This window comes from Sus scrofa, chromosome 1 (genome assembly GCF_054392235.1).
Source record: "Sus scrofa isolate SSC_HxYL_T2T_F1_AM1 chromosome 1, Sscrofa_HxYL_maternal_Yorkshire_Landrace_v2.0, whole genome shotgun sequence".
NCBI lineage: Eukaryota > Metazoa > Chordata > Mammalia > Artiodactyla > Suidae > Sus > Sus scrofa.
In genome coordinates this window covers 218531284-218554266 of record NC_139383.1, presented here as the reverse complement: position 1 = coordinate 218554266, position 22983 = coordinate 218531284, and the positions used below count along the sequence as shown (strand labels likewise).

The 22983-nt window shown below is 39.7% G+C and overlaps 1 protein-coding gene across 25 annotated transcripts in view; it reads right to left on the bottom strand.

The window, feature by feature from the left end:
* Positions 1-22983, bottom strand: part of FREM1 (FRAS1 related extracellular matrix 1) — a 185180-nt gene that overhangs the window by 37398 nt on the left and 124799 nt on the right. For 20 of the 25 annotated variants that reach the window (XR_014821338.1, XR_014821316.1, XR_014821317.1 and 17 more), the window contains 3 exons: positions 15565-15979; positions 8888-9089; positions 8063-8207 (listed from right to left, as the gene is read on the bottom strand). Coding sequence is in view for 14 of the 25 variants with exons in the window: in XM_021063573.2 (XP_020919232.2) it covers positions 8063-8207; positions 8888-9089; positions 15565-15979 (762 nt within the window). In the remaining 11 variants the exon portion in view is untranslated. Of the gene's footprint in view, positions 1-8040; positions 8208-8887; positions 9090-15564; positions 16033-22983 lie in introns of those variants that run through there. The other 5 variants (XR_014821303.1, XR_014821315.1, XR_014821306.1 and 2 more) reach the window with 4 other exon arrangements.

Here is a 22983-nt window from a genome sequence, read left to right as displayed (position 1 = left end):
CTGACACCTATGGTCAATTAAATTTTGACAAAGGAGGCAAGAACATAAAACGGGAAAAAGACTTTTCAGCAAGTATTGCTGGGAAACCTAGACACCTGCATGCGAATCAATGAAACTAGAACACACCCTCACACCATGCACAAAAATAAACTCAAAATGGCTGAAAGTTGTAAATATAAGACAAGACACCATCAAACTCCTAGAAGAGAACAGAGGCAAAACACTCTCTGACATCAACATCATGAATATTTTCTCAGGTCAGTCTCCCAAAGCAACAGAAATAAGAGCAAAAATAAACCCATGGGACCTCATCAAACTGAAAAGCTTTTGCACAGCAAAGGAAACCCAAAAGAACACAAAAAAACAACTTACAGAATGGGAGAAAATAGTTTCAAACGATGCAAGGGACAGGGGCTTAATCTCTAGAATATACAAGCAGCTTATACAACTCAACAGCAAAAAAGCCAACCACCCAATGGAAAAATGGGCAAAAGACTGAATAGACATTTTTACAAGGAAGATGTACAGATGGCCAACAAGCACATGAAAAAACGCTCAATATCACTGATTATTAGAGAAATGCAAATCAAAACTACCACAAGATACCACCTCATACCACTCAGAATGGCCATTATTAATAAGCCCACAAATAACAAATGCTGGAGAGAGTGTGGAGAAAAGGGAACCCTCCTGCACTGTTGGTGGGAACGTAAACTGGTACAACCACCATGGAGAACGGTATGGAGGTACCTTAGAAAACTATACATAGAACTACCATATGTCCCAGCAATCCCACTCTTGGGCATCTATCTGGACAAAACTCTACTTAAAAGAGACACATGCACCCGCATGTTCATTGCAGAACTATTCACAATAGCCAAGACATGGAAACAACCCAAATGTCCATGACAGATGATTGGATTCGGAAGATGTGGTATATATACACAATGGAATACTACTCAGCCATAAAAAGGAACGACATAATGCCATTTGCAGCAACATGGATGGAACTAGAGACTCTCATCCTGAGTGAAGTAAGTCAGAAAGAGAAAGACAAATACCATATGATATCACTTATATCTACAATCTAATATAGGACACAAATGAACCTTTCCACAGAAAAGAAAATCATTCACTTGGAAAATAGACTTGTGGTTGCCAAGGGGGAGGGGGTGGGAGTGGGGTGGATTGGGAGTTTGGGGTTAATAGATGCAGACTATTGCCTTTGGAATGGATTAGTAATGAGAGCCTGCTATGTAGCACTGGGAACTATATCTAATCACTTATGATGGAGCATGATAATGAGAGAAAATAGAATGTGTACATGTATATGTAACTGGGTTACCATGCTGTACAGTACAAAAAAATTGTATTGGGGAAATAATTTTTAAAAAATAAAATAAATTTTTAAAAAGGAAAGTAAATGGGATGAGACTTGTGAACAGGGGTTTTGGGTTCACTGATGTATTACTTAGTCCCTCGTAGAGTGACTAGGATGCAGTAAATGTTCAAGAAATATTTGTTAAAGTAACGAATGAACCTTGCTTAGCCCATAGTTAGCAAAGAAAAGTTGACTACTGAAACTGTCTTTCTCCCAGTCTCTATTAATATATTTCACATAATTTGAAAAAAACAAAACACAAAGCTCAATGATACAGGTTTTTGTTTGTTTTGTTTTGTTTTTCTTTATAGCCCTGACTTAACCTAGATTCTTTAGCTTTTAGGGACTGTATTAGCTAGAAGAAAGATGGCACCAGAGTTCTTGTCATGGCTCAGTGGTTAGCAAATCTGACTAGCATTCATGAGGATGTGGGTTCAATCCCTTGCCTTGCTCAGTGGTTTAAGGATCCAGCATTGCTGTGATCTGTGGCATAGGTCACAGACATGGCTCAGATCCCACATTGCTGTAGCTCTGGCATAGGCAGCAGCTATAGTTCTGATTGGACCCCAGCCTGGAAACCTCCATATGCTGCTGGTGTGGCCCTAAGAAGACAAAAAGACCAAAAAAAAAATGTGTGTGTGTGTGTGTGTGTGTGTATGGCATTGATGAAGAGCATTCTATCATAAAGCATGATTTCTTAATACATATATATATACACACACACACACACACACACATATATATATATACTATTTTCTAAGGCATGTGTATGCTTCTCAACATTTGGCTACGTCTAGAGACACTCTGATTGTCACAACTGGGAGGCAGGTGACACTGGCATTTAATGGGTAGAGGCCAGGGGTTCTGCTAAACATCCAGCAATGTACAGGATCCCGACTCACCCTCTACCCCTACCCCACAACAAAGAATTGTCTGGACAAAACAGTCAATAGTGTTGAAGCAGAGTAAAAAATACATACCTTCTGATATTTTGTTTTATGGCTAACCAGTTCATTTATATGAAGCAACAAAGAACCGAAAGGGACATTTGGGATTAAGACTCTATTTGGGGATTTAGGACATTAATCTAGGTTAACGAGAATGTGTGTAAAAGGCACTGCTGCTCTGTGCCTCCATTTCCTCACTTCCTCAAGCATAATAATAATGAAGCTGTACTTCGAAGGGGTTAAATGAACCTCAATGAATACACATCAAGTACTTGGAGCTTCTCACTAAAAGGTTTTATAGAAGCTAAAATTGTGATTAATTTATTGTTATAACTAGGTCCTCACTTGTAATCAAGTAGCATATGACTTTAGAAAATCAAAATGTTAAAAAATATTTTTTCCAAGTATTCAATCTAAGACATCAATTCAAAGAGGATGTGAGTAAGCTCCAAAGCTTAATGCTATGGACACCTGTGTTTTCATTTCTGTCTTTCTCTCATGATAATGAGGAGAGTGTTTAGCCAGGAAGCAGCATAGTGAAGGCCCAAAGCAAGTGCTTTGCAGTCAGATACATCTCGCAACCATTTATTGTCTTGCGAGATTATGGTTAGTTACTCAGTCTCCTCGGACCTCCATTTCCATTATCTTTAAAATGAGGAGAATCATAATCACGCCAAATGATGAAAATTAAAATTTGTTACTATGTATAAAGCACTTGTACACAGTGGGTGCTTAATAAGGGTGATTTCCCTTCCTCTCCTCTGTGGTTTCTTAGGTCAGGTCTGAAGAAAAACACTTTATAAATTCTGGCTTGCAGGTAACATGAAAGCTTGACTTCACCAATAGTTTCAACCTCTTCCCCTACAATGTGTTTCATAAAAGTTTCTAAAGCGTTGCCAAGTTCACCTGCTAGAAATTCTTTTAAGTCTTCTCTTTTAAGGCTAAGGGAATAACAGAACAGCTAGAACAAGGGACACCAAAGGGAGGAGAAGAAGCAAAGCTTGGAATCATGCAGCAGCTGGAGAAGCAGTCACTGAGTTATGAACAGCTTTAGATGGGTCAACTTTTCTTTTGAAGTTCACCTTTTCCTTCAGTGGGCACAAGAAAGAGGTCAGCATAGAAGGGCCGTTAAGAAACTGCCTTGCTTAGAAGTCAGCTACATTCTGTGGTCTGCAAGGTGCTTTTGATGAATGCTGTGGGTCCTCTGTAACTGAGTTTGGGTCAGACCATCTTGAGATTCACACTGGACTTGAGGACAGACGTGGGCATGTGAGCGAGTCACGCCAATAAGACGAGTGCTCAACAGGGCCCTGCTGTATAGCACAGGGAACTCTACTCAACATTCTGCGATAATCTATGTGGGGAAAAAACTGAAAAAGAATGTTTTGTGTATATGTATAACTGAGTCACTTTGTTGCACAGCAGAAATGATTACATTGTAAATCAACTCTACTTTCAGCAAAACTTTTTTTTTTAATTGATATGAATGAATTTATTTACAAACTAGAAACAGACTCACAGACTTAGGAAACAAACTGAGGGTTAGCAAAGGGAACGGTGAGGGGGAGGGATGGACTGGGAATTTGGGAGTGGCATATGAACACTCTTGTATATGGAATGGATGGTTAACAGGAATCTGCTATATAGCACAGGGAACTCTACTCCATAATCTGTGAAAATCTATATGGGGAAAAAATCTGGAAAAGAATAGATGTGTGCATATGTATAACTGAATCACTTGGTTGTATAGCAGAAATTGTCACAACATTGTAAATCAACTATATACCTCAATAAAACTTAAAAAAAAAAAAGATGAGCGCTTACGTTGAGGTCAGGAGGTCAGGGTGCATTTTGGGCTCCACCACTCATTCACTTAGTGACTTCTGGTCACTTACTTAAATGCTTTGAGCCTGATTTCCTTATTGTTCTCAGAGGATTGTGTTTTGAGACTAAATTAGACAATACATGTAAAAACACCTAGCACAGTGCCTGAAATTTAGGCACTTAGCCAAATGGAAATCTTTATGCAAATTTCCATGGATTTCAGTGTTATAACAATTTCTCTTTACAATAAAATGTCTCCCAAATATATCCCATGAAAAACTGGTTCCACAAGCTATTCTGAGGCTGGGTGGTCATGGTTCTATAGTCAAACTATCTCTCTCTCTCTCAAAGATTCCCAGTGCATAAAAGCATCCTCATGATTCTGGCACCTGAAGCATTAAGCAGCATACAAGCTAACTAGCAATACATCATTACATCAAGATTTCCTAACATCATTTCTAACGGATTATCTATTGACCCTTTGGGACTTATGTTCAACAGAAATGCTGCCATAGCAAAAATGTGCTAGCAACCAAGATTCTGGGACAATTCCTGCTGAACATGGGTCCTTCTTATTCTTTAAAGAGCCTCTTTTTTGATTGCACCCACCACTCCCTTGAGATTTATTACAGAAGCTTTTACCCTTTCAAATATGCAAACTATTAATCTATTAAATGTATCAAAGGCAAACAAGGACATCAAGTTCCACAGCATTTATCTTATTGATCAATAAGCATATTTTTGGCTGCCCCTGAGGCATATAGAAGTTCCCAGGCTAAGGATCGAACCCGCACTACAGCAGTGACCTGGGCCACAATAGTGACAATGCCAGATCCTTTAACAACTAGGCCACTAGGGAACTCCTCAATAAGCAGGAATCAGCCCAGAGTCAATTTCTAGTTAGAGAGGGGCTTGAGCTGGCCACCAAATGTCTGTGGAATACTTCCTTCAGCCTATTGTTGTCCCCACATGAATGAACAATAATAATCATCCCCACAGGTTACATTTGTTAAGGACTTTAAATACATAAGATGCTTTCCTATGTTTTACCTAATTTGTTCCTCTAAACAAACTGTGGTATTATCCCCATTGTACTGATGACATAACTAAGGCAACTAAGGCTTGACCCAAGTCAGTGGCAGAGCCAGAGCTCAAACCTTTTACCGTGTATTACCTATCCCATAATCCCCAGTGCATTAAATGTGGAGTACACACTAATATTGATACCTGTAATTTATGTTTAAAGTCCTTGAGGAGTAAGCACTTCTCCCATCTTGCTGCCTTGGTGGCCAAAGCCTGGAGAGCAACTGCTCCAGTCTTTAGAGCTGCTGCTGCTCCGTTCCCTTTAGGCTGTTTTAAGCACACTCATTAAAAGTGGGCAAGAACTGGAGTTCCTGTTGTGGCTCAGCGGTAACAAACCCTACTAGTATCCATGAGGATGCAGGTTTGATCCCTGGCCTCATTCAGTGGGTCAGCAATTCGATGTCACCGTGAGCTGTGGTGTAGGTCGCAGACCTGGCTCGGATCTGATGAGACTGTGGCTGTGGCATAGGCTGGCATCTGCAATTCCAATTTGATCCCTAGACTGGGAACATCCATATGCCCCATGTGCAGCCCTAAAAAAGACTAAATAAATAAATAAAAGTGGGTGAGAGGTCCCTTAGTGCCGTGTGGAAAACCATGCACTTGAGAGCCATGCTTTCTGGGCCTAAATCCTAGACCCTTCACTAATGAGCTGTATGAGCCTGGAAAAGTCACTTTCCATCTCCCTGTCTCAGTCTCCTCAGCTGCGAATTCTGGATTACGGTAGCACTTAACTTCTAGGTGGCTGTGCCGATTAAATGAAGAGCAATGAAATAAAACAAAAAAAAAACTATATTGTAAATGTCTGTGGTTTATACTATAGGTGGAACTAGGGTCTGGCTGGTTGTTGTATGTGAAGACAGACCACTACTGGTAACACCGTTTCCTTCTAGGAAAGAAAGTGCTTCTTGTTCCAAAAAACATCTACTTACAAATGTGGTCAGGGACAACTATACCCTTCAAAACTTGTACAGATAAGAGTTGAGTAATTTCTAGCCCCCTCTAGAGAAAACAATATAGGTCAGAATCAAATCAATGTTATTTTGGAATTAAACATCGGTAGGCATATTTTGGCTTTCAGTCTTTACAAGCTGAATGAGAAACATCTTGAGCACAGGTACCTGAAAATAGGTATCTAATGCAAGCAGGAGCCTATTTTAAAAGCCTCAAGTAAGGTTATGAATTCTATGATTCTCCAATAAATTTGAGGGTTATTTAAAGTTATAAATCATCTTCAAAAGCAATGTCCGTGGTAATGACAAGGAATGAAAAGGGTATGTAGGCCAACTATATCAATCTAGTTCTATCTCAGGGGAAAAAAATCGCTGGTATCTGTGTTGCATTCACATGTGGAAGACTAGCAGTCAGCATTAGATCAGTAGCAAGTCTGATCAATGTTCTTATGTCTTTTAGTTGAACTATTGAAAAGCAAGTAAAATCAATTTATTAATATTTTTAGGGCAGGATTTAAAAAAAAAAAACATTCCCTTGAGAATTGGAAGACATTCATCTGAAATTGCAAGTAGGTAATATATTTTCTATAAAAACTTTAATCCAAAGGAATCAGAAAAACTTCGGCAAGAACATTTTAATGGGAAGTCGGCATCCATTATACTTCTATAGTGTTATGATTGTATTTTAATGTCAGGGGACAGGTCTTCCTTGCTCACATCTATTTCCCAGCCTCTTGTGCCTGGCATAGAGTAGCCACTCAAGAAAAATCTATGGTGGTTATAAATCTCTGGGGAACTAGGTACTACAAGCAATAGAGGTGGAACCCTGGGAACATGTTTTGTTAAGGATGCATTTTTCTAACAATGACTACAGAGACCTCTGCTGGCAGATATTGGGACTACAATTCAGGGTCAGAAAGAAAAAGCAAGGAAGAAAGCAGAGGCAGATTTCTCAATTTTCTTTTCTTCCTTTGTCCTTTTTATTCTGTCATAAAAGCCCCATAAAGGAGAAGTCCTCATGGTATGTAGTTTGTCTAGGATAGGGTGAATACTAAAACTAGGATAAATGAACACCTTTTCTTTGAGGTGACTGGGAAGAGTATCAAACTTAAAAGAGAAAGAAAAAAACCAGCACACAAAGAACTGGACAATGATGAATCTTTTAGTGATCCACTGATAGCTGGCAAATTATTCAAGGTGCACCGTCAAAAAAAGTCTAGAATAGGGTCTTGGTGAGTGAAATCACTACAGTCTGTCAATACTGTTAATGTTGAAGATTTGTTGCTCTAACTCCTAAGTATCACTTAATACTTCCCCAAGTCTATTTTCCTCTTTTACACTATTCCTCACCTTCCTTATGGTAAGTTTCTTAACTTACAAAAGCAGTTGCTAGTAATCGCTTGGGTTTTTGAGGTTGTTTGGAAGTGAAGATATTTTGCTAAGGCTTCCAGACTTTCTCATTGTTTCCAACTCCAGCTATTTTAGGAGACTGTGGTTACTAACATGGTCCTAGAGTGACCTCTTGCTGCATGATTTGTACATGAACCTGCAAGCTCAGTCCTGGATGTCAGTGAGTTATCAAGGCAGAAATCTCTGTGTGTGTGACAGTGTATGCATTTGCATGCATAAAATGAATGACCCAGCCCTATATAGGCCCTTAACTATGTATTGTTTTCACATTCTGTAAAGCTACTGGCTTTCCCATTACCAAGCAGTAATAGGAGTTTCCCTCTCCAAAATAAATTCTATGAGCTTGTGAAATGGTTTATCAATTTGTCCTCTTAGATTCTGTTTGAAAAATAACATTTCACTTTCCTCATCAGATACATTCTGGACACTGTATACAGGACTATTGAATAAACAAAATAATTTACATTTGAGGAGTGGCAGAGTTCCCTGTGGGGTCCATGATTTGGAATTCCATGGTATCTGAATTTACTTCCAAAGATGGATTTATCACGTAGAGAATGGTCTTACTGTTCAAGTCCTTTTGGCTAAATTCCTCATTGATAAATTCACCTACAAGAAAAAGGAAATAATTGATTTCCATGGGTAATCAAACAAAACACGAGCTGATAAAATTTTATGGCTATTTTAACCTCATCTTTAAAAAGGGCAAAAGTATATTTTTAAAGAAATTAATATAATGTAAGTATTATAAAACTCAAATTCAATGAACTTAAATTAGGCTTTAGAATTATTTTGCCTCAGAAATACCATACCTTAAATATAAAAATAGAGGGAAGATACAGTAATAAAATCTCTAATTCTGTGCCATTCTGTTTAGTGACATTGTGATCACTGTCTTCAAAAAGCAGAAATAATATACAATCCAGAGAAAACATTACACCAAAAATTGTGACTTCAGAATTTATGATAGAAAAACAGTGAGTCACCAATGTGAATTTGCTCCTGACAATCTGTGTTCCTGTGAAGACATTACAATCTGGCTGTTGAGGGAAAAAGTTGTAAACAATAAACAGTTGCGCATCAGTATTTATTTCTCCCACTCGGGATGAATTTAGGAAAACTCGGCTTCAAACTCTCTTTAGCACCAGTCTTGATTTATAAACTGCGTCTATCAGTAAGCCCTGGGGAGTGTTTACCAAATGGGCCTGCGCTTAATTAAATTACTCTCTAGCATTGCCATCACTGGGTACTTTAAAATGAGCAATTACCAGGATTAAGGAAGGCGGTACCTGTGGTTGTGTTCTCCAGATGTCCGTGTTTGGGGCGTTGTAAAATCTTAAAGATGATCTGATTGTCATCGGTGTCAGGGTCTGATGCCTTCAACATGTGGGAAGTGATGTAAATCCCGTAACAGCCATTTTTCAGGAGCCCCACTTGCGATGGGGAATGTAAGAGGGTGATGCTGGGGGCTGCTTTGTCAAGTGGGTCCACCTGAATTGCCAATAAGCACACACAGTGTTACACAAAGGCTTCCCTCGTCTCCCATGCAACACAGGGCTTTTTAATGGTTCAGCAATGATAAACTCTCCTGAATTTCAGATTCCTTATTCTCTTCATTTATTCATTTCTACCAAAGACTGTATCATTCACAACATTCTCATATCATAGTGTCCAGGACAGAGGCCAACTTTCTATTGTAAACTTTGATCCAGCTTTATTTATTGCTCCACTGTCTGACTCCCCAACTAGGATATAAGCTCCCTGAGGGTAGACACATTTTTTTTCCCCCTAACTGTTCCCTTCACCTAGCACAGTGCCAGACCACAACAGAAGCTCAAGAAATACTCGTTGAATGGATATATTAAAACGGACCCAAGAATGTATTGCAAACTTACTATTAGTTCCACAGAAGGATTTCCCCTTTTCCCAGTGTTCAATGACTTACACGAACAAAATTGTAAGGGCTTACAAATGCATTGAACATTGTTGTCCTGACTTTAACTAGCAAAAATGTTGACTAAAAATAAAATACCTCACTAAAAAAAAGTGAAAGGGGCTTATCTATTGGTATTTGCATATGTTTTATCGACAGTGAGAACCAGGCTGAATTTGTGAAGATTGTAACGGGTAATTACTAAAGAGTGAAAGGGGTACATAGGTCCAAACACTACAAAGGGCCTCATTCAAGGATGATAAGGAGATCAGTTCATCTTACCAATGACTCTTGTAGGTTAGGGACGGAGCATTTTTGCATGGATTAGCACAATTCATCACTGATACCAGAAAATAGGTGTAAGAACACTACCTTTCTTCCTCTCACTCCTAACCATTCACATTTTAACCTTAATTACCTTAAAATGATACTGCTGTGAATCTAGCAAAGATTATGTGTCAATGATAAGACCATATATATTTTTAATATAACATAATAAACTGCTAATCAGCTATTAAAAAGAGAAAGAAGTAGGATAAGCTGGTAATGAAAAATTTCCACAACTCAGTGTTAACTGGTAGGAAAAAATTTCCAAAACTAAAAAACAGCAAGTTGCAGAATAGGAAACTACACTCTAATTTTTGTCCAAAACAAATATATACATATGTTCATATAGACACACAGCAAAATTCTGGGAGCATTTGCACAAATCTGTTCATTGGTCTTGGGATGGGAAAAAATTACCACTTAGCCTTTGAGTATTTCTACATGGAATTCTGTTAACAACCGAATTTTTTTTTTCTTTTTAGTTGGCAAGTTGCTTTTTTATTTTTTATTTTTTTAAAGAAAGTAACCCTACCTCATGTTGGTAAATGTTTGGAGAAACAGACATTTTTATTTTTTGCTGATAGGAATGCAAATTAGTGAAAATTTTCTGGAAATAAATTTGACATACATATATAAAAGTGTACATACACTGTAATCCAAAACTTTTACTTTTTTGTGTGTATCCTAAAGAAATATATATATATATACACACATTTATATGTGTGTGTGAGTATATATATACACACACACATATATATGGTTTACTAACACATACCTTGTAATGCAATTAACGAAAAATTCCATAAAACATACACCATCTCTCCTGAGACTCAATGCCATGCAGTCTTTAAAAACTGTTTTCAAGGAAGATTTAATGACAAGAGGAAATTTTTATAAGAGTAGAAATAAGCAATATGCATAACAGTACATACAATTTTTTTGATTGCATAGAATCGAAGAATGGAAGGAAGTCACCAATGACAATGGGATGATGAAGGACTATTTTCTTGTGCTTTTCTGTAGTTTACGAATGCTTCACAACACACAATCATTTTATACACTGAAATAGCAACAAACACTTTCCAAAGTCACAGTCCTTCTCTTCTCCTGAAAATTGTAGATGGCACCTCAGAGACACAAGATGGGTGGGAGGTGGGGAGTCACATAGTCCTCATGGCCTTTTGGGGGAGAAGTTCCAGGGTGGCCAATAGGAAGGATGCTCAATGGCAAGAAAGGAAAAATAATAATACTTCAAGCCATTTGCTTTATCCTCATAATTGGTAAATACTTGAAGGTAGGGTTTCATTTTTTAAATGTTGTATTTTCCTTAAAAATAAAAGCATTATCCGAGTTCCTATGGTGATGCAGTGGGTTAGGAATCTGACTCCAGTGGCTCAGGTCACAGCAGAGGTGTAGTTTTAATCCCTGGCCCAGCATAGTGGGTTAAGGATCTAGCATTGCTGCAGCTGTAGTGTAGGTTGTAGCTGTGGCTAAGATTTAATCCCTGTTCCAAGAACCTCCATATGCCACGGTTAAGGTAAAAAAAAAAAAAAAAAAAAAAAAAAAAAAAAAAAATTATTACCAAAAGCAAATGAATGCCTGCTGTGATAATTTATTTTTTAAAAAATGTTAATATCAAGTTCCCATCAGGGCTCAGTGGTTAACGAACCCGACTAGCATTCATGAGGATGTGAGTTCAATCCCTGGCCTCGCTCAGTGGGTTAAGGTTTCAGAGTTGCTGTGGTATAGGCTGCAGACACGGCTTAGATCCCACGTTGCTGTGGCTGTGGTGTGGGCCAGCAGCTACAGCTCCAATTTGATCCCTAGCATGGGAACCACCATATGCTGTGGGTGCAGCCCTAAAAAGACAAAAAAAAAAAAAAAAAAAGAAAAAAAGTCAATATCTATACTCTGGTTACATGGCCCCCATGTTCTATCTTTGGTAATACTTATGTTAAAATCAAGCCTACTCTAGCTAAATTTCTAATTTCTTCCAAGCCAGGTCTTTTGGCTCAGTATATCAGAAGAGCATTTTAAAATACTGGAGTACAAGACATTTTTTGTTAAAAGCCAGATTCCTATGATCACTTGTGTTGGATTTACTAAAAATCATCTCATGCATGCCTAAAAACCATAGACAGCAGTGACTCTGGTCCTTTCTCCCACACTCCAGTCCTGTCCCATTTTTAAGAAAGATTACAAGGGAGTTTCTGCTGTGGTTCAGCGGTAACGAATCTGACAAGTATCCACGAGGACAAGAGTTTTATCCCTGGCCTCGCTCAGTGGGTTAAGGATCCAGTGTTACTCTGAGCTGTGATGTAGGTTGCAGACATGGCTCGGATCCTGCCTTACTGTGTCAGTGGCATAGGCTGGCAGCTACAGCTCTCATTTGATCCCTAGCCTGGGAATTTCCATATGCCACAGGTGTGGCCCTAAAAAGATTAAAAAAAAAAAAAAGAATAAAGATTAGAGGAATCATTGAAGCAAGATTACAGAATCTTGATCAGATAGACATGATTTCCTACAAAATGAATGTCAGACTAGTGCCCGCTGTTATCAGTAACATACACCTGGGTTTTGTACTGAAGTCCAGCAACTTTGCCCTCCATGACCCAGTTGGGGCCACTGGAGTAGTGCACCCTGCTTAGGAGACTTACATGGACCAATTCATCACTCAGTGGTGGTGGACATCAAATTGTCTCGCCATAAAAAGCTCCTGAAAGCAAGAGACTGAGGAGGTCACCTCTCTTGCACTGCTAGAGGGTTTAGTCATTTCCTAAATGCTTCCAGAGCCACCAGGACGTTTGGGAAAATTACAGGAGAAAGTTTGAGGCTTTCTTTGATGGGTTTACACATAAGGAAAGGTACACCTTGTATTTTTAATGAAAAATCCTTTAGAGCACACATTCAACATTTTCCTACCAGTAAATTCTACAATTTCCTAGAGATAACTATCTTAGGATAAGATAATTTTGGTGTTGGGAGAAACCTGATTTAATTCTGGTACTTTCTGTAAATTCTACCCCCTTTTCTCTCTCTGATCTGGAGTGTAGGAAGGAACTTTTAGGGATGCACTCAGAATTAATAATGCCTACGTATTTGCAACCTAGTAGAACAGAATGTTGTTCCAGATGGGGCAGGACAGTGACATTTCTCTACAAAGCACGGTGAGTCGGAAGTCAAGAAAAAGATATTAAATACATGGAATGGATGAATAACAAGGACCTACTGTAGACCATAGGGAAATCTACTCAATACTCTGTAGTGACCTATATGGGAAGAGAATCTAAAAAGGAATGGATATATGTATATGTATAACTGATTCACCTTGCTATACACCTGAAACTAACACAACATTGTAAATCAACTATATTCCAAGAAAATTTAATTTAAAAAAGAGATTATCAATAGACCAAAGAGTGGGATGGAACTCGCAACAATTAAAATATGTAATTAGAAAAAGAAACACAGTAATTGTACGATGTGCAAAGGACTTCCCACATACTGTACCAACCATACCAATACCTTCTTTCTTCTCCTAGTGCGTCATAATTTCACTGCATTTTCCAGACTTCCTTCATGCCAAAGATTCATCTTTGCCCAATCTATGTTATCATAACTCACCAGCTTTCTACTCAGATCCATCTTTGATAGAGACTGTGAAGATTAATTTTATATGTCAACTTTGGGTTATGATGTATAGTTGTTTGCTTAAACACCAGCTAGATATTTCTGTGAAGGAATTTTTTTTTTCCAGACGTAACTAATATTTACAACAATAGACTTTGTTTTTTCTTTTTAGGTCCACACCTATGGCATATGGAGGTTATAAGGCTCAGGGTCGAATCAGAGCTACAGCTTCCAGCCTACACCATAGCCACAGCAATGCAGGATCTGAGCCGCGTCTGCAACCTGCACCATGGCTCACGGCAACGCAGGATCCTTAACCCATTGAGTGAGGCCAGGGATCGAACTTGTGTCTTCATGGATCCTAGTCCAGTTTGTTTACTGCTGAGCCACAACAGGAAATCCCAACAATAGACTCTGAATAAAGCAGATCACCTTCCGTAATAACGGGTGGGCCACATCCAGTCATTTAAAGATCTTAAAAGAAATGATGGAAGTCTCTTGAGGAGGAGGAATTCTGCCTCCAGACTGCCTTTGGACTTAAGACTATAATATCAACTCCTGCTGGAGTTTTCAGGCTGCTGGCCTGCTCTGCAGATTTTGGATGATCAGCCCCCATAATTGCATGAGTCACTTCCTGAATATACATCAACCTCTCTCTCTCTTTCTCTCTAATAATTTATATATGAATAAATTATATATATTCTATTGGTTCTGCTTATCTGGAGAACCCTAAGACAGAGACTAAAGAGCAAGGGAAAAATATTATTATTTTACATAATCAGAATATATCCTGGAGTTCCCTAGTGGCTCATTAGGTCAAGGATTTGTCATTGTCACTGCTGTGGCATAGCTTCGATGCCTGGCCGTAGGTATGGTCAAAAGAAAGAAAAAAGAAAAGAATGAAGAATGTAATAAAAGTCATTTAAAAAAAAAAGAATGTATCCTGATCTAAGAAACAGATTTACATCTTTTTTGCTGTTGTTGGAAATGGGTAGAAGAGGGTGAACTATATCCAAGGAGAGTGGATTCAAGGCTTTGGGAGCCAGAACATACTTGATGTGTTTTGACTAAAAAAAGAAAAACACACGATGCCCTCCAAGAATTATCCTAACAGTCAACACAAGGGTGGCAGCATAGTGCCACAGAAAGGACACAGCATCGAGGATCAGAAAGACTTAAGACTTTTATGTGTGTTGAAAAAATAATTTAACGTTTGAACTTCTGAACATCTGTGAAATGGAGATAATGAAACTCAGTTCATGGGATTCTTATGAAAATTAAATGAGATTTATGTAACACGGGTCCAACCTCCAGTTAATACTCCAAACACTGCAGCTACTATAATTATTTTCTTCACCATTAATACATGTGAAGTATCGATACCACATAGTTAAGTTTTCATGTGTTTAATTGAAAACCATTAAGATGCCAGTAGATAAGACAGACTCATAAGCGTCAATGTAATAGTGTAGTTAGATATTATAATGTAGTTATAGGAGACTCAATATCTAATGTGCTTCAGGCAACATGCTAGTGCCTTGGATACATAATCTTATTTAATTTTCACCACAGTGCTGTAAGGCATTTTTAAAAATTATTTTTTGGCTGCAACCAAAGTATGCAGAAGTTCCTAGGCCAGGGACTGAACCTGCACCACAACAGCAACCCGAACCACTGCAGTGATAATGCCAGATCCTTAACCTGCTGTGCCACAAGAGAACGCCAAGGCAAGTTTTCCAAAGAAGGAAAAGTAGGATCCGAAGAGGCAAGGAACTCTTTTAAAGTCACTCTACTCTTAAAATATTTAAAGCAGAAATTCCAACCTAGGTGTGTCTGACCCCAAAGCCTGTATTTTTTGGCCCTTTTCTGTACCACCACTGACTCCAAAGGTCAGCCCTTAGCCCGCACACAGGGAGAACATTTGTTTGCTCATATTTAGATGCCCAGTGCCTTGCTTAGTGCCTGGCTTGCTGCAAACACCCACTACAGATCTGAATGAAAGAAGTAAATAAGGAAACAGTTCTCAAAGTTACTTTTTCCACATCTCTGGTCATAACCCACGTTTGTCAAACTTGCCTGGATGGTGAATGAAACAGGTTCTTGGAACACTCTCCCATCCACAAGAAAGCCTTGGTTTGTCCCATCCGTGGCCACAAAAGTAAAGTGGTCCGTCTGCGAGTCCCCTCCTGAGTGCCTGTAGGCCACACGCCCGCTGTCCACGTCCAGCTGAGTGAAGTTGTGTTGGAGCAGCACCATCCCCGAGAGGTAGAGCTGGCCATGTCGTGGGAGCTGGGCCACAAGGAACGTGAGGTTCTCTGCTGGAGTGTCAGGGTCGGTCAGCTGAAGGAGGTCAGGGGACAGCAGGCCCGTGGCCCCTTCGGCCAGTCTCAGCCCCTTGTTCCTGGTCACCACAGGTAAGGCTCTGTCCACAGTCTCCAGGGTGATCTCAAACACCCCCTGCTTGGTCTGCAGTCCATTGCTGATGATGAATCTGGCAAAGAGAGGCAAGGCAGCCTTCAACATAGATGCTTGTGTCACCATCTACTGGAATGAAATGATAACAATACACACCTTTACTAAAGACCACGCTATGTTGGGACTCAAATGAAAACTCAGATCTCTCAGAAGGATGCCATTCTAGCCATTAAACAAACCAGTCTCACTAAGTAATGCAGGAACAGACTGTTCTAACCCCCAAAGTATTTCCTCATCAACTCTGATGGGAGACTCACATGATGGGACAGACTAAGTCAATGATATTTCTCAGGCTTGTCAGCACTTAGTATAATTCCTTGCCCCAAATAAGAACTTCCCATCCCACTAGACTCATTGCATGAGTCTTTAGAGTATACTCATCTTTTGCAATTGTATTTTCTTCTTGAGAGGTTAATAGGCCAAACTCTTAAGGTTGATCATTGGAAGCCCATCCAATAAAGTGCTGAGTAGACTGGACTTGACCCATTCACTAAATTCACTTATTTTTCTTTGTGCTTCTATATTTGCACCTGATTAGATATAAGGGGTTTATGTTGGACCAAGACTACTCCCTCTTTGAAAAAAAAAAAAGAAGAAGAAAGAAAATTAGAGCAGAAAGGTTTAGAAATGTGGAGGGAGGTCATAAGGCAGATAGGAGACAGAGCTGGAACCAGAACCCAGGCCTTCTGACCCCACACATTCTGCTCTTGAAGAGTTTTTAATAAACACTGGTGCAGGAGGTCCCATTGTGGCACAGCAGAAACTATCCCACTAGGAACCCTGAGGTTGCAGGTTCAATCCCTGGACTAGTTCAGTCGGTTGAGGATCCAGTGTTGCCATGAACTATGATGTAGGTCACAGATGTGTCTTGGATCCTGTGTTGCTATGGCTGTGGAACAGGCCAGCAGCTATAGCTCCGATTGGACCCCTAGCCTGGGAACCTCCATATGCCATGGGTGCAGCCATGAAAAGACAAAAGACAAAAAAAAAAAAAAAAAAAAAAAAAAAGTGCTGGTGCAGCAATCCACTAAGAAAGAGTCATGGTGCCTGAGTACCCCGTAGACCTATAAAGAGAAAACTGAAGTGATACAAAACCAAGGCAAGCCACGTCTTTTCGATAAGCATAGGTTTGTGATATTATAACGTGCTCCTGATGGTATGGGTCACTGTCAGTCTCAAAATTAAGCTCATCGAAATGATCTTTAGAACATTCCAATGTATCATCTCTATTTGAAGGACAGTGGAGACTATTGTTTCATTAAGCCAGCAAAAGGCAATATTAAAAATCCAACAACCTAGGAAATCACTACTCTCCCATGGGCTTGACCCAGTTATCGTAGGCCAAAGAAACATACTTCAAAATAATCACACGGTTGTGTCTATTTGTTCTTTCCACTTACCAGTTGCTTGAAGTGTTTCTGGAGGACAGAGACACTCATATTCCATGGACATAAAGTCATAGTGATAACATTAAACTGTCCTTGCAGGGGCTTCATTTTTTTTTTTTTTTTTTTTTTTTTTTTTTTTTTTTTGTAGCACTGCACCTGCTGCTAGGGGTCAAATCAGAGCTGTAGCTGCTGGCCTACACCACAGCCACACAATCCTGGATCAGAGTCACATCTGTGACCTACACCACAGCTCACAGCAATGCTAGATCTTAACCCAATGGGTGAGGCCAGGGATGGAACCTGCATCTTCATGGGTAATTGTTGGGTTCATAACCCACTGAGCCACAATGGGAATTCTCATTTGCGGGTTCTTTTTAAAAACTAAAGATAGGGAGTTTATATTTATTTTACTCAAATGGAAAAATGTGGCTACTAACTTTTTATTCTTCGTGAAATGCAAAAGCCCTTATCCTTCAGGGGTTGGAGGGCTGAGGCTTTTCTCTTGATCATGAAGGAACATTAAACCAGGTTGTGTGCACAAGATGAGTCAGCCAGGCTGCCGGAGGCCAAGGGCTCAGGGAGAGGAGCAGCTGGACAGAAAGTAAAGGGGAGATAAGTTTGGCTGATACAGGTTTTGCTTTGAAGGCGAGGCTAAAATGTCTGAGCTTTCTAATTATCTAGCTGGTAAGAATGCCTACAAGGAAAATAGGATGTGAGGCATAGAAAAAGAAATCCCTGTACCAAAACTTAAAACTGCTAAGTAAAGGGCTACAAGGAAAGCATGTTTTTGACATGTGACTTGTAAAGAAGGTAACCTGGGATTTTTGTTTTTTGGTTTTTTTTCCACAACATTATTTTTGTAGTTTGAGTAAGAACACTGACTTTACTTTAGAATTATAGATTGAGCAAAATCACATCATTTCCTTAAAACAAAATGATGCATTTTGATAAATAGATTCTAAGCCAAAAGGGCAATTTCATTGCTGGATCATGATGTGTTTGCAAAATTCATTGTTTTTTAAAAAGGAAAAAAAAAAGCACACCTAGAAAAATATCTGTGTATGTCCTTCAAAATTTTATTTATTAGCCCCCTTGACAGTTTCCAAGGTCAAATGATATACATTTTTAGGGACAAAAATCACAGTCTCAGGAGGTTTTTCATGGAATTATGCCTTTATGCTGCTGGTTTCCTGTTCACTTTTCTTGTTTCCCCCTTGGAGTTTATCATCTGACTAGAAGTAAAATAAGGAAACTAGGGGTTCCCTCAGGGCCTCCAATTTCCTTTTCCACCTAACTCCTCCAGAAACACCATTCATTCTTCCAATTTTGCCCTCCTTTACAGTGAAGTGGCTGTCTATTCCCTACTAGGTCCCTACGTGTGGTGAGTTTTAAACTAGCTATTTATAGTTGAGCACAAGTTGAAGCCAGAGTATAAGTTTTTTGGTATCAGCACGAATTGTGGAATTAACGTCTTGGTGCACCATAAAAGCATGTCAAATACTGGCAGAGAAGAAAGAAGCAGGAGGCGGAAAGGTCGGGGAGAGACAGCCCTCAGGAGCAAGGAGGTTAAGTGGTAGCCCAGGGGCCACCAGGGGCTCATCAGACGTGGCCATTTTGAATATGTGATTCTGACTTTCCCCTCTGGAGTCTGAATTCCAAAAATGTCCAAGTGGGTCCTCGAAGCTCAGCCTCGGGGTGGCCACATTTATCCATGAGTGTGTGACCTGTGTGAGGGCACCGAAGTTTTCTTATGATCCAGACAGTCCATCTCAAACCCCTCCTTGCCTATGATGGGCACCTGACCACATCAGAAATCGGCAGCCTGCCATCAGGCAGATGGGAATGAGGGCAAACAGGCCAGGGACCATGAGAGGGTAAAAAATATGTTTACGGAGGCCCGTGTGCCCAGCTGGGACACCAAGGCAGCTGTCTGCATTGACCGAAAGCTAATAAGCCAGGAGTGAAAAGGATGCAGTGTCTAAACATGTCTGGATTAAACACATCACCCCACTTTCACAAATAACAATATAAACTCCTCACAGGCAGAGACATTATGGGAGAGAGAGAGGGTGAATGGTCATGGTTGGCTTCCCGGTCAAAATAAGCCTAGCGGAACCAGCACAACAAGGTCAGTGTGCTTTACGTATGCGAAGGTTGACCAGATGCTCCTACTAATGCTCCACCACCCCCCTTAACTGAAAGCTTCCAAATACACATTCAAGTTTGAAAACAGTAGTGCCATTGCTGTTATGGCATCCATTCCACAGTTAAGAAGCTGGTGGTATCGAGGTAGCTTCCATGAGCGCATTTTATTTCATGTCCTTCATTACACTCCCCTGAGAAGAGACACAGCCAAGATGACCACTGTCTCATGAAATTTGGGGAATGACTCTTAGATTTGTCTGGGGTGCCTGCCTGGTCTGATTTCACCATTACCATGGTGCTTTCAAGCTTTCTGCATTTCCTGGCAATAGAGTTGGCTGAAGAATCTGCCATCTGTCATGGCATTTAAAAGATAAAAATGGAATCATAAATAGAGCCAGTTCTTCGGGGAAAAAAAAAAAAAAAAAAAAAAAAAGTCCAGCCGGCATGTCAAAATGGAGGACATTAGCATGTTCTTTTAGTACCCGGCTGCCAGCCGCTGAAGTCAGCTTGCTAATCACTTGATGTCATCTGTCCCAGAATGTGCTGCCAAATCTTTCTTCCAGGCCAGCAGCACCAAACAATACAGGAGAAATTTATGATTCACAAAATATTTTTGCAGAAGGTAAAATCTGACCATTAAACTCCCCCATGTAATTAATGCTGCCATAGCTTACATTAAAAAGAGAAGGGGGGAAATTCTCTGCCACAGAATTTATCTCTTCTACCCAGCCAAATTCCTTGCCAGATTTAACAGCAAGCAACATAAATTTAGGTGATTAGATTGGTTGCATATATTTAATTTTTAAAAAGCACCATGATCACACTTTCATTAAAACAGGCTTTCAGATTTGGTTTAGCGCCACTTGACAAACAACACAGTGGTCCATGATTGGGTGAGTGAAACGACCAGATTAAAATGAAGGTCTTGGGCAGATGCTGGGCTCTTCCATTATAAATATGCAAAACTGCTGGCCAAACATCAGAATGACACATGGAGAAGGTTCCTTCCCACAAGTACAAATTCTCCACACATTTTTGGTGCAATCAAGTGTAATGGAAAGAACTCTCCCAAATGAAATCTCAGCCCAAACTCAGCTTTGATACTCAGTTATGTCAATTTAGGTGACTTTCTTTGCCTATTGGAAACTCAGTTATGTCAATTTAGGTGACTTTCTTTGCCTCTTAGAAACTCAGTTTTCTCATCCATAAAAGGGGAACAAGCTATCTTTCTCAAGGTGGGGGTATAAGGCTTAAAGAAAATGATATACACAAAAAATGGTCTAGTATACTGCTAGATGCATTACAGGTGTTCATGCAGTACTAGCTTTCCTATACAGAGATGAAGAGATTGGATTAAATTCCATGCCTTTCAACCTCCGCTGTATATTTTCTCTCTAAAGACCTATTTCCTAATCTTGAGACATTCCAACACCATCCTTACCATTTTTGCCATTTTCTAGAATGATGTCAATTCTTACTACTTACTATTTTGCTTTTTTAACTCATTTTACTGCTTAAATAAGTACTTGAAAAGAAATCTTTTAACTACTAAAAGCTGAAAGTTTTAAATCACAAAAGCTTAATCACCATAAATACTACAAAAATAAATACTGGAAAACAAACTGTTATTCATCTTAGCTAGATATTATTGGCCAATGGCTTGGAGCCTGAGACCTGTATTCTTCTTTGCTAAAAAGGGAAAACAGTTAATATTGAAGAACTGTTAAGGACATATGAGCACCAGCCTGAGACTTTCTTCTTGAAACAGAAAGACTGAGAGATCTAAAAGGAAGTCGTCTCTCACTCTTGAATCCTTATTATTTATTGCCTCCTTCCTGGACCAGCCCACATCATTTGCATCTTTGTATCTTTGGTGATACTAATCCCTCACTTTAGGAAACAGATCCACAGGCTTTATGCTAAAAGAATACCTTGCGCAGAAGCCCCATATTCAAAACAAATTAAAAATCAAACCACCAAAGACAAACAAAGTTCTCTCAGGTCATTGAGATCCAAGCTTCAGAGCCCCCCAGGTCGGCTCCTTCATTTTCTTTCTCTGGGAGGGCCCCAGAAGGCTCCTATAAATCCTCAACCTTCTCATAACATACCTGGAAAAATGGACTGGACCAGACCAGAGACGGCTAGTCCCAAAAGCATCAGAACCCCCGGGATGGGGAGCTTTTAAAAAATACAGATTCCTGGGCCCCAAACTGAACTTACCAAAACCACCTCTCTGTGGTGAGGCCCAAGAATATGTACCTTTGTAAATCTCTCAGGTAATTCTCCCGAGGATCCAGAAATGTAGACACTTCTGGGATGAATGATTTCTAAAATGCCGTCTATTCTGACTCTGTGGATTTGAATTAGGAAATCATTCTGGTAGCACCAATCCTTACATCAGAGATCCTGTTTCCCAGTCTCAGCTCATTACTTCCATCTGATTAATACCTAATCAGTATTTCTCACCATCTTTACACATCTGTTCTTTGGCTTCCCCAGTAGGATCTCTGGATTCTCCCATTCGGTCACTACTGTCTTCAGCAGACTCTCCCGCAGGCACTGAGGGGGTAAAGCAGGAGTGGACAGGACCAAGATGTTCCAGAAATGGGTGTAAAATTAAAAGCCCTGAATCTGATATATGTGGGTTAAGCCAAAAAGCATCCACCCTCCATTAACAGGACAAAAAGAATCACCATTGCTCTGGATAATTTCTCTCCTCCTTCAAGATTAATCTTAGTGTTGGAAAGACTAGAGGGAAAAAGGGGCACAGAAGCAAGACTATAATAAACAATGATAACAAGAAAAACAACAACAAGTGTAAGAGTAGTAATAGAAATCAGTACTAATCTTGTTCTTCCAGTGTACCATATATTGTTTGAAGAACTTTACATACATAAGCTCATTTAAACTTCTCAACAGCTCTGTGAGGCAGTTACTAAGAGCATCACATAAAAGCATTACTGGGAGCACAGGAGAATGTGCGACTTGAGGAAAACCAGAGATGTGAGTAATGGAGGCAGTAATCCATCTCAAGCCTGTGCCTCAACAACTGCTCTATACCACTTTGCAAGCCAAAGAACTGGTATGAAAAGTAATCCCCATCTCTCATGTTTTAGTTAATACCTAGCAACCCTCAAGCACTGAATTGGTTATTAAGATAGTGACCAACCAAATGATTAGCATTTTTTTTTTTTTGGTCTTTTTAGTGCGGCACCAGCGGACTGGTGGGCTGGGGGGTCCAATCGGAGCTATGCCGCCAGCTTACACCATAGCCACAGCAATGCAGGATCCGAGCCATATCTGCAACCTACACCACAGCTCATAGCAATGCCGGATCTTAATCCACTGAGCAAGTCCAGGAATCGAGCCTGCATCCTCATGGATACTAGTCAGATTCATTTGCACTGAGCCATGACAGGAACTCCCCAAATGATTATCAAAAGAACGTTTGCATGTTAAGAACATTTGTCTTAAGGAAAAAGATATT